The sequence below is a fragment of the Nilaparvata lugens genome, unplaced genomic scaffold (assembly GCF_014356525.2).
Source record: "Nilaparvata lugens isolate BPH unplaced genomic scaffold, ASM1435652v1 scaffold6055, whole genome shotgun sequence".
Taxonomy (NCBI): Eukaryota; Metazoa; Arthropoda; class Insecta; order Hemiptera; family Delphacidae; genus Nilaparvata; species Nilaparvata lugens.
This window is the reverse complement of record NW_024091821.1, coordinates 1-13268: the sequence shown is the minus strand read 5'-3', so window position 1 is coordinate 13268 and position 13268 is coordinate 1. Positions and strand designations below refer to the sequence as shown.

Below are 13268 nucleotides of genomic sequence, written 5' to 3'. Positions count from 1 at the left end.
ATTAATATCAGGCTATATTTCACCCACCTCAACTGGTCTCACATTTGTGTTGCCTTCAGTCTGAATTTTTACTGGTGCAGAAAGTATAATATTAAACAATAAACTATTGTAATGATTTGAATTACAATAAGAATAAGCGATTAAAAATAATTTGACTAATGAGAAATTTTAAAATTTGAATAATAAGTTAGTGCTACTTGGACTTTCATCTTGTCATTTTTGTTGATAATCTGTAATCTGTTATCAAGGCATGAAGCGCCAACCACCATTTAAATGGAGGTTGAATATTGTTAAATTATTAATAGGTTAGAGTTATCAATAAAAATAATACACAAAAAATTATGTCAATACCATATAATATAAAACATTATATTAATAATTGGATAGTGCTTGATTTTATGAATGCGTATCCGAATTTATCAAGGTATCTCTCTCTGAAAAAAATAGGCATAATTATGTACAAAACCTCGACTGGTCAGAACAGGTCAGTAAAACCTGTAGAAAGGTTTTTCTAGCATTGCATTCACTTAAAAAATTGCAAGATGTCCTTCCTAGAAGTATACGATTATTACTGGTCCAATCTTTGATTTTTCCACATTTCACGTACTGCAACTCTGTCCTCAATGACATGCAAGTTACACTCAATGATAAAATGCTGCGCTGCCAAAATTATTGTCTACGTTTTGTTTACTCTCTTGAACGCCATGAACATATTACCCCAGCACACATTGCTAGTTCTACCCTGAAGCTCCCCGATCAGAGACGTTTCAGAATAATCAAACTTGTTAGAGATAATTTAAAATATAGTTCGGGCGCAAATGTCATGAATAAGGCACTCTGTGGTCATTTTTGAGTAACAGCCGTGGAAGATGTCTCAATTTCATCATTAGGTCTAGCATAATAAGGATCGTAATGATGATAAGTCGAAATCACAGTCAAACACCTCGGAAACAAGATGGCCGCCAAAATTTTCAGGGTTTTACTATATCGCTTGTACTTCAATAACCGTTTAAGATATTCAACCGTTTTTTCTAGACGAAAATATTTTCAAAATCTTCCTCTACAGATTTCGATTCTATGAAATTTTCCTCTAAAACGCATATTTTTTAGTTGCAACCTTCAAAAGCCCAAAAAACGTTTATTTCTAAATTTGTTCAAATTTCATTCAATTATAACTTTTTTTGTGCAAGAGATACAAAGAAATTTTCAATCTTTGAAATTTGGAGCGTTTTTTCAACTTCCAACTAAAATATTCGACATCATTGAAAAATACAAGATGGCGGTCATTATTGACAGAAATATTTACATCTCTTGTTATTCAGTTATTGTGAGAGATAACGGATTGGTTTTACCACCAAAGTGTTTAGAATTAACCAAACAATGATGTTCGGAAGAATCATCTCAATTCAACCACTCTTTCAATTATTTATTCAACTTCAAAAACTTGAAACATACATTTTTCGGGGGCAATATTTCACTTTCAACTCTGTATATGTATTCGCAGTAGACAAACACTAGTATTATTGGCACATTGTTGTGGAATATTTTCAAAGCTTGAAAATGACATCTTGTTGGAGGCTGTAAGTCCATATTTTACGGCTGGAGCATCATCGGAAAAAGAGTACAAAGTACTGTTTGAGCGGAAAACACACTTTTTCCACCAAATGACAATCTCAACAATAAGAAAACCGAAACTCATGACTCTTTGAAGGTACATACTTGGGAATGGTATCAATCTCTATATAATGATGTGTAGTAATAGATTATCCATGATGGAAATCTTAAAAATGTTTGTCATCATGAAAAAAACAAGATTGCGGCGAACATATGTCGATTTTCAAGAAATCGTCTTTAATTCTAGTAATGTCGAGGATATCGGATCAATTAAGTCATCTGGAAGCTTCAATACAATCATACTACAATATCCGAAAGATTTATCCAATTCCACCAACTTTTACTATGGTGAATTTAACTACAAACTCTTGAAATCAGATTTTTGGCTGCCATCTTGGATTTTTCTAAGACGACAAACATTTTTGAGATTGCCATCATGGATGGCAAGTTTTCTAATTGTTGGGATTGGCTTTTGGTGGAAAAAGCGTGTTTTCCGCTGCAAAAAGTACTCTTTTACTCTTTTTACGATGACGCTCCAGCCGTAAAATATTGACTTACAGCCTCCAACCAGATGTCATTTTGAAGCTTTGGAGATATTCTACAACAATGTGCCAATAATACTAGTGTTTATCCACTGCGAATACATAATATACAAAGTGGAAAGTTTCTGTTTTCAGCATTTTCTGTTCTTCAGTATTGTATATCGTCTTTATTACTTAATTTCTAAAATCTTAATTAAATCCCACCCTATAACGTTTGTTTCATTTATCTATTTTGAGTCATTGAAGCAATATTGTATTCACTACTACTCATTCTAATATCATCCACCTTATTCATTAATCCCATAATTCTGGATTCAAATCATATATTCACATGTTATAATACTCCCAACAGCTCTATTCCATCACAACCCGGTCGTGTATTTATGGGGAGGATATTATTTAATATCCTTCTTAGAGAATCGACAATTATTTGTTGATACACCGCCGATTTATGAAGTTACATTACAATTTAATATTATTGTTATTCCAATTGCATTTAATATTTATTTTCATTGATCAATTTTTCATACTTTGTCAAATTCGTTGAATAATTAGCATCACCGTCATTTAATGTAAATTAGTGTATAAGCCAGTAATTATTTTAACATACATAAATAAAGAAATCTAATCTGATAATAGATAGTAGACACAAACTAGAGTTTGGAGAGTGGTGTCTCTCTAACTAGTAGACACAAACTAGAGTTTGGAGAATAGTATATCTCTGATTGATAGTAGACACACAATCTTGAGAGTGCCAGTTAGGCGGTGCATGCAACGACAAACTGGCACTCCTGAGATTTTGTCATAAACAACAAAGTTGTACGCCGTCAAACTGGGCTGCATTCCTTAGAGTGCCAGTTTGGCGGTGCATGCAACGACGAACTGGCACTCCTAAGATTTTGTCACCAGATGACAAAGTTGCACGCCATCAAACTGGGCTGCATTCCTCCGAGTGCCAGTTTGGCGGTGCATGCAACGACGAACTGGCACTCCTAAGATTTTGTCACCAGACGACAAAGTTGCACGCCATCAAACTGGGCTGCATTCCTCCGAGTGCCAGTTTGGCGGTGCATGCAACGACAAACTGGCACTCCTAAGATTTTGTCACCAGACGACAAAGTTGCACGCCATCAACCTGGGCTGCATTCCTTAGAGTGCCAGTTTGGCGGTGCATGCAATGACAAGCTGGGCTGGAAAACCAGCCCAGTTTGTCGTCAGCCCACTTTGTCGCCAGCCCAGTTTGACGCGGTCCCATAATAATTATATCGTCGTCTGTTGATGATGGAAGTGAGTGAGAGAGTTCATGTGTTTGGGACTGTGTCAAAATTATGACTCAGCTGTTGAACTTTTGTAATCATTCAGGTACTTAGTGCCGGTTGCAAAAAAAGCCGGATCATTTTCAATCCTGATAAATTCCAGTTAAATTCTGATTTGGTTCATGTGAAATTAATCAGGATTAAAATTCAACTGGCTCTTGTGCAACCGGGCCTTTGTGAGGGAAATGTTTGCATTCTCCTGGGAATTAATCTCAATTTACTGTGATTAGATAGAACATTTCTGTATGAACTATGAATGATATAATAATTTCTTCTTTCGTAATAAATTTTCCATGCTTTTGTATTCCAGAGCTAAGCTCGGTCCCTCATATTGATGTCATTACATGACACAAGACAGACCTATTGATATCTATATCAATGAATCACAAGTAAATACTAAAGTTCTCAATTTAGATATAAATTGAATTAAGTTACATGTTAATTTACTTTCAAATTTCATCCCTAAGCTTTTGGTTTCAAGCTAAGATTAAAGAAAGACCTCATATAATGGTATAGTCAATAATCAAAGTGATTGAATGAACTTTATTCAGAATTAAACTCTAGTCAGCATATGCCACCAAGGGTAGTCTATACTTTCTCAAGTGTTTTTCAAATTTCAGAATTGGTGGGCTTCTATCCTCTTTCAACTTTGGCATGATGATCCTTGCAGACTTGTTGTTGGTGCAGAACTGTTCGTGCTCCTTCATCTTTCACTCACCATTTCTCATGGTCGAATAGTGGATGAAGCATCGGCGACAAATGATAATATTTCCATGATGCTTTGTGAGCTGGGATCTGATGAGTCTTTCGAAGTTCTTGATGTAGCAGTAGTGGCTGCTGACTTTTACCTCCTCCCCATCCTCAAAAAGGTGTCATCACTGTCGGCATCATCATCTTCACTCTCACATAGAAGAAGAAGATCAAAATGGTTATCGGACATCTCCTTGCTGACTCTTCTCGGAAATATGATATTCTTCTCATCCAAACCATAGACGTTAACTGACACTCCTGGATTATCTTTTTCGAAACGATTAATCTGATTGATGCTGGTGGGGAATGATATTTTGTTGAAATTATATTTTTCAACGAGCTGATGATATCTCTCATTGATTTGTTGAGGATTTGCTCCTTGTACATGATTGGCAAGGATTGCCCACTTGAAAAATTGTTGATCACTATTCCTTGGGTTGATAACGGCTTTGAATGCTGCTATTTTGGCCGGTAGCTCGATATAGGAAGATCCTCGTAGCGGTGTGAGCTTACTTATGCATATGAGGAGTCCATCAATGATCAGAAGACTCCATCTGCTTGAGTTTCCTTTAAACTTTGCCTCCTCCTCCAGTAGAGTGTTCACTGCTCCACAGATGATGCTGGGAAGATCTCCGATGTTGAAGATTGAGTAGTTTGGTGTCTTGAAGGCCACATTTTGGAACACCTCCTGCTCGACATTGCTATCATCAAGTGTTGTGCGGAAATATGTTGACTCCAATACAAGGTTGAACTTGAGGGATCCATGTTCTATGAACTGCTGCGCAATAGTGTGAGTGATTTTCTTCTCCAAGTTGAACAGGAAGGTATGAAAGTCCTTGGCAGGGGTCTCCGTGTGAGCGTTATTATAATATAACGTCTGAAGGCTGGATTTGAATGCCTTCTCCAGCATAACAAACTCGCCTGGACTGCTTGACAGCTGCCCACATCTTTGCGCTTTGCTCATCTGAAACATAGCATAAACAGCATTCATTAGTATTATTCATGATTATAATTAGACCTGATAGCATTTGAAGACCGTAGTATTGCAGTCTGTAAGATAATGTTTCATAAAACAGGGTTATAGAATTATTCCCTATTAGACCATAATGAGCCTGAATCATATTATTTAACATCAATAGTGATACATTATATAAGAGCTATACAAATTTGTTCCAAATGATGAAAGTTATTTTTCGCACCATTTTATATATCTCCATCCTCTTCATCCTGGTCTCATATATGAGCGATAACTTCCCAGGTAAAGCCTTTTGGACAGCATTTGACCCCAGCTAGGGCTGTCGGCGCTGAATGGGGAGGGTCGATTCTCCTCCTCCCTCACCTGGGATAACAATTCATCCCAGTTAGGGGTGTCAGTGCTGAATGTGGAGGGTCGATTCTCCTCCTGACCCGGTGAACCGAAATATTCTTAGTGCGAAATAGTCTTAGTATGCTACGTCATTTTGACGTCACCGGGCATGCGCAGAAGGCCGAAATAGAAATAGTAGTCATGCGCACTGGTCGAAATATTCTTAGTATGATGTCGTCATCAATGACGTCATTGCGCATGCGCACGCGAGTCCGCGTGATCAGTGTTACCAATAATAGAAACTCTAAACTATAATTTCCCTATGGATTCCTACTGCAAGATTTCTTTCCTAGCAATAGCTTGGCGCAACATCAGATGATAAGACTGTAGTAACTCAAAAAAGCTGTTTTGTGGGAAAACAGCTTTTATGTTTTTACTCTAGGGGAATTATCTATTAGAAGTGAACTATAAACAATCAATATTCATTTGATGAATTAATAGATTACTATGGCATTTCTTCCCACCTTACCATTCATCAAATCGATTTTTAAGGCTAAATAATTTCTTTAAAGTGTGCCTGCACTTTTTTAAAGATGATAAAGAAGACAATTTTGAATAAAATTTAGAATTTAGAAATAGGCCGACACATCTAGAAAATACCTGAGTCTATACCTAATTCATGCAGGTGAACGGGCTAGAGTCAAGAAAACTTCAATTAATCTTGCCATGCCTGATTTAATAGGTTTATACTATAGAATAACACTACAATTTGAAATAATAGAAAAATACAAACAGCTTCAATAAACATTGGCAGCTAAAATCGAACAACAGAAACAACAATATCATGTTACTTTGTTGACATTCTTCATCTGATTCGGGGGCGCATTACTATCCCCGTTTAGATAGCAATACGTCACAAAACCAAACAAGATCAGTCATAAAATAACCAATCAATTTCAACATGAAATTACTCAAGAAAGAAAAAACCCGTTGAACCCAAATTTCGTCGATAGTAACCCATATAACCCATTTCATAATAATTTTGAATCCCCACCTTTTATTGACATTCTCGAATGAACCTTTGTTTCACTACACTGCACTTTCGTTGGTTTGTACGTTGCTTTATCGTCGGGGTTACAGTACCTTGTTTTTGGCGGTGAGCTTTTACCGGTTGAATTTGGCTTGACGGCGACGTCCTCTTACGTCCCTAGACCTGTCGTCTGAATGGGTGTCTTGAAGCGGTTTTACATAAAGTTGCGGAACCAAAGGGGTGGTAGTACAAGAAGTTGGTTGGGGACACACATGAACCGCTGTAAATAAATGTATTACAGCATTAATTTCTAACTCTTCCTACAATTCATCAAAAGCTAAAACAGGAGTTATCTATTGATTACAATTAATTAAATTCTCTCATTCTTTGAATCCTCATTTTATATAGATTTTTATCTTTAAACTACTGATTCTTTTTATCAGAATTAATGGATCTTTCTTCACAAATAATTCAAATTGAAATGATGCTAACTTATATGATATTTTTCGTTTGGTTTGCGAAATCAAATATAATTTTTCATATAGTAGCTCGGCTAGTATTGTTGGAAACTTGTGCGCCAGCCAACATTTATTTTATTATTATTTATGAACTATAGGACACAATCCAAGTGTAAATAACGGGCATTCGCCCAAAACTGCTCAGAACCTTAATTAAAAATGAACATTCCAGAGTTTATGATTTGATTACCTACAAATACAAGTCCAAAAACTAGTATCAACTGAAATTATGAATTTATCACCTAATAAAACAAGACACTTTATAACACAATAAAAGAAAAAAATATTGAAAATTTCACTTTAAGGAAAGATAATGTTTGCCTTATAAGATTCATCTTGTGGAATTTTTACCTTTAATTAAATAAAATTAGTAGACACATAGAAAAATAATTTAAATTGTATTAAAACTTGAACATTCATTAATATTAATTTCCTGGAAAAGAAAAACTTTCTTCTTCATCTATTAAGATTTCTATCATAAAAAATTTACTAAATCATTCGAAAGCCTTAATGACATAAGAAAACAGAGTCTGAAAAATATAAAATTATAAAATGTCATAAACTCAATATGAACATAATCTTAAAATTTTTATTCCAATTTAAAGGCTATCTTCCTGACTTTCAGCAATACTCTATGATAATATATTTCCAGAAACAATAACTCAAATGTAACGTAACGGAAAACTTTCTATACTTCTTTAGAAAAAAAAAATTATAATTATCTTCCATCACTAATAAAACCAAAAGGATTATTCTCAATCAATATTATTAACTTGAAAACTAACAGGCTTAATTAATTCAATACTCTTATGGAAGTTTCAATCAATTAAATTCCCTAAATTATATTTTAACCTTATTTTACGTACCTTAGCGGTTATTTGAAGAAACAATTATTCATACATGATGAAGAAACACAATTAAACCTTTCAGGACATGGCACTACTAGTAAATTTAAACATTAATAAAAAATAAAACTAGCTCCTACATTAACTACTGAAATAAACTTATAAACCTGCCCAAAAAGGGCGAAACATAATGACTACATCTTTACTCTCGTAGTGCTCCTAGCAAAGTGTCCTCCGAAACGTAATCTGGTCTCTCGACTGGGGAATCCCCACTACTGTATTTAGAAACAGGTCTCCTATTGGGCGAATGGAATCAATTTGACCAATCGTCGCGTGGCTTCTACAGCCTTTGGACCAAATAGTAACTGCAAAATCGGTAGTTTGTTATAATTTCAATGCTTGCTGTTTTCCAACTTATCGCATTTTATGTCGCGACAAGAAGGCTAAGTTTTAGAGATAATTCCATAATCTACATTCCTCGACGACTCGGAGCCACAATTTTTAAATATCTATCATGGGAAACTCGAAGTCATGGCCGTTCATAATAGAGAGAGAAAATAATTTATTTCGCTAACTCACTTACAATAATGGCTCTAGTCTATTGCGTATTAAATTTACTATTATAACTTGGGAAAAGGCCTGACTTAAAGAGAGTGCCCGGCACAAAAGGAAAATATCAACTTGGTTCAAGTTGATACAGTAATGCATAGGAAGTTGAGTTCAATTTTTCTACTTCATATCATCTGGTGAAATTTAAACAATATAACATTTTAATTTGGAGATTGATTAATTAGTTTATTGATCATATTAGCAATTATTAGTTTTATATTTCATTTCAAATTAAGGGTCATGTTGAGGGTCTCAACCAACTTATTTTTTAATTCCTCACACTAACCTTTCAAATCAATGTGAAGCGACTGTATTTGAATTCACACCATTCTTTTACAACGGATGATTATTATTTTCAAGGGTGCCCAGGGGATGCATATTACATGGGGGGGGGGAAAGTTTCTTAATTCAGTGGGGGGAGGGTGCGTTCACCCGTGTTATCATAACAATAATTTCAATCTTTTAATTTGTTCCTTTCAATAGCTTCAATGCTTCACATTGAGTTGTTCAGCTATTGTAAATACCAAACAATATGTGGAATGCAAATAGATACTATAGATATTATAGACTAACATGATAGAACATAATTTCGACTTAGATTACATCATCATCAGTATTTTCAATGTCCCTTTGAATGATATTCTATTGATTTGGAATGTTTACTCAAAATCAAGAGGAAGAAGACTTTCAATGATATAGAATGAAACACATGTTGCAATCTATCATTATGACAATAATCCAAGGTTATGCTCCACGAAGTTCCATGATGATTTTGCAATTAAATATTCGCAATTGCATTTCTTTTGTTATTCCAAATTCTCCAATAACTCTTCAGTTAATTATTAATTAAAATATAATTATATGAGAGATTTTGAATATTATCATTAATAATTAGAGCTTACCCATAATATGAAAATTCATATTCATAATCATATTATGATGACTGCTGCAATAGATTAAAATATCAATATATTCTTTCAATATTGATATCTTTGTCTTTTCAAGTTTTCTTCAATTTTTGAATGAGAGAGTAAGACTTTTAAAGATACAGAAAAATTTTAAGACACAGAGTATTGAATACAGACTTTTGAATACCGATTTCCATTCAAGATGATTCACTGAAGTTTATACTTTTGACCAAGCTTGTACTTGAAATCGTTTTGGATAGGGCCTATGAAATACTTAGGTTTCACTCCAATTGAAATTTCGTTGGGTTACTAACACCCCTACCCGTCTATGCGTTCTTGAAATTCTTGGGTTCTCTCTAAATCAATAAAATTCTTGTGTGGGGTCCCAAAAAAGCTAGTGATGTAGTATGACTGACGAAAATTTGTATAGATGGGGGAGAGTGTGTGTAGAAGCTAATTTTTTTCTGAATCAATGGGGGTGGGGGGTAAGGGGTCAACCAAATAAAGCAAGTTTGATAATGATCTTGATGTATTGTGAAAATCATTACTTCATTACTTCAGTATCTTATCATTTAGAACACTTTATAAAACTTTAATAGCCTACACTTGATAATACTCGATAATACTTAGCAATACACAAAATTATGGTGGAGAGGCTACTGATGCATGACAGATGGCAATCATAAGTGTGGTGATTTAAATTTCGACAATGTATAGGATGTATTGGGCCATCTATACATGGTCGAAGACTCAAGATAATACACTATAGCTCTCTAGAATCTACATCCACGAGAATAACATTCACAATAATTTAAAACTACCATAAACTAGAACTTCGCTTTACTCTTTGAATAGGAAATAGAATTAGTGTTAAGAAGCCAATCTAATAAATGAATTCTATATAATAAGAAGCCAATTAATTGTGATAGTGTGAAATTGAGTGGGTATAATTGTAGTTGTTTTTTGTGTATCAGGTCTAAACCTGAGGTTGAATTCTTAAAGTATTTTTCATTGAAGTTCCTGGCTCATAGTTATTAGTTGCTAAAATAGGTGACGATTAAATATTGCTGAGAATCTGTGCATTTGGATGAACGAATCCACTGTAAGCTCCAAACTAATCACAGATTCAAATAGATGTTTAATAGTAGTATAATGTCAGTAAATTTTACAGGAGAGGAGAAACTCTCTGCCGTTTACATTGGTGCACAAGGGTGGGATAGACTGCAAGAGTGTCTTTCGAACCTCATGTCTAAGAAGTAAGATAAGAAAGAAGTAAGGATAAGAAGTAAGAGCTTTAGTTAGTTCTTAGTTCTTGAAGACCTAAACTTTATTTTAGTTCTTTGTAATTAATATTCCACTTTGTGCCATGAAGATTAACTAAGTCATGGTATGAAGAAATTCTCGGCGACATAATTTGATATCCGGTGTGAGGTGAAGAGGTTTATAGAACAGCTCCACCGGTTACAGATTGATATCCGGTGTGAGTTAAATTGGTTTATAAATACCTCCACCGGTTCATTACAAAAGACCATTCTAGTATTCAATGTATTGATATCACTGCGACTTTGATGTTGCCTCTTCTTACAAATAAATACTACCCTCTCATGGAACAGTTGAAGAAAATGTTTGCAAATTGGCTAGGGAAACAATAGTCCCATCTGTCTACTCTCAGAATTCGAAGAAACTATACTATAGTGTGAGGGTCAGCTATTGTTGTAGATATTCTTATTGTTATGAATATTCGACACTTTCCTTCGAAACCTTCCAGATTGTAGACCTGACAGACAATAAGCCCTTGTGAGAAAAGCACATGTTCCTTCCGAAAAGAGTTTCAGCTAGAAAAGGTTTTGTTATGGAATACGTTTGAACCTCCGATAACATCACCCTATGTTTTTGGCGACCCATTTCCCTCTTAGCAGGTCACTTTCGACTCATTTATGTAATTCGAACAAGAATGCAGCTTTCAAAGCCAAACAGCAATACACACGTGGATACAAGGAACTTCTTTCCTTTTCAAAGAAGTTGATTGAATATTTTTTTAATCAGCTTATAATTCTGAAATTTTTCATCTGCCATTTTAAAAATATGTCATTAGATATCTCATCTCCCAATTAACGGAATAGCTTGAAACTTGGAACTTAAGGTCCTTACACTATAAGGATCCGATACGAACAATTTCGATCAAATGCAATACAAGATGGCGGCTAAAATGGCGAAAATGTTGTCAAAAACAGGGTTTTTCGCGATTTTCTCAAAAACGGCTCAAACGATTTTTATCAAATTAATACCTAATATATTCATTGATAAGCTCTATCAACTGCCATAAGTCCCATATCTGTAAAAATTTCAGGAGCTCCACCCCATCTATGCAAAGTTCGATTTTAGATTCCCAATTATCAGGCTTCAGATACAATTTAAACAAAACATTTCTAGCGGAAAGATTGAGCATGAAGAACTGTACAATTAATGTTCAGTAACAAACATTTTCACCTAAAATTGAAAATAGGCTCGGAATTCTAGAATATGTTATTATTCAATTGCAAACTGTTGATTCTATTAAAACATTCACTATAAAGAGATAGCAGACTTCGTGTGTCTCCAGCGTTATTGTCCTGTCACCAGCTGGCTCAAATCTTGGAATAGTAGACTTGAGATGCGCGTAAACACTAGCATCAGTTGATAATTTTTCATAACGGCAAGGAAAGTTGTGTGAGTGCGCCACACCAGATTTTTTAAAACTTTTAATAGCTTGGCTGGTGTCTTTCCAAGAATTAGTTTTTCTTGATGCAACACTGACATAAGTATAAATATGTAAAAAATAAATAAAACAAAATAAAACTTGTAGCACCCTTTATTTATTAAGAAACTTAAAATAGTTGAACAACTAGTTTCGGTTCTAAAACCATCTTCAGGTTCTAAAATAAATAAATAAAATTCAATAACTGTTTACTAATTGATATAAAACTGACATATGTTTAAATTCATATGACTAATTATTTATGGTAAACGTTATTAAATTTAAATTTAAATTATATTTTAAAATTTTAATTTTATTTATTCATTTTTAATTTTATCAAAAATAGGATTATTTAAGTCAAATTGGATTATATTTATTAAATTATTCCTATTCAATTTTGCAGTTTTATAGATATGAAATTCTTCTTTTACATTCAATTTATTACTTTCACTACCAATGCTTAATATTTTCATATTAGAATTTATATTGATATAATTATGATTATTCTCAATTAAATGTTCAGCAAACGCTGATTTTTGAGTAGTATTTTTTGAATTTAAAGCCTGAATATGTTCATTGAACCTTTTTTGAAAACATCTACGTGTTTGACCAATGTAAAATTTTTCACAATTACTACATTCCAGTTTATAAACGCCTGATTTTTTAAATTGTTCTTGTTGTATTTTTTTATTAGAAATCTTCTTTATTAAATTGAAAGCATTATTTGTTGTTTTGTATCCTAAATAAAATTGTTTTGCAAATGTCTTCCTAATTGCCTTATTGAGAATAGTGTTGTATGGAACACAAATATATTCCTTATTTTCTGAATTTATATTATTTTGTGGATTAATTTGTTTACATTTTTGCTTATATATCATCTTATCAATGAATTTGGTATCATATCCATTGTTACTGCAAAATGTTTTATAATTTTCACTCTTTTTCATAATTTTCTTTTGACATAGGAATATTTATCAATCTATAAATCATTGATCTGAATGCTGCTGTTTTTTGCTGCCATGGATGGTTAGAGGCTTTTGGAATAAGAGTATTTGTATGCGTGGTTTCCTGAAGATATTAAAATTATGTTTCT

At 33.7% G+C, this 13268-nt stretch overlaps 1 protein-coding gene across 1 annotated transcript; it reads right to left on the bottom strand.

The window, feature by feature from the left end:
* Positions 1 to 4024: 4024 nt before the first annotated feature.
* Positions 4025 to 5173, bottom strand: LOC120356177. Its single transcript, XM_039445053.1, has 2 exons — positions 4352 to 5173; positions 4025 to 4313 (listed from the first exon to the last, which is right to left on the bottom strand). Exons 1-2 carry the CDS (start codon positions 5130 to 5132, stop codon positions 4183 to 4185), a joined length of 912 nt encoding a protein of 303 aa, XP_039300987.1. The 5' UTR covers positions 5133 to 5173; the 3' UTR covers positions 4025 to 4182.
* Positions 5174 to 13268: the final 8095 nt, after the last annotated feature.

Excerpts from the sequence above, each read along its gene's own strand:
- LOC120356177 (XM_039445053.1), bottom strand. The coding sequence starts at position 5,132 with ATGCTGGAGAAGGCATTCAAATCCAGCCTTCAGACGTTATATTATAAT. Across the intron at positions 4,314-4,351 it reads TGAAGATGATGATGCCGACA|TCAGCAGCCACTACTGCTAC; the intron begins GTGATGACACCT and ends AGGAGGTAAAAG.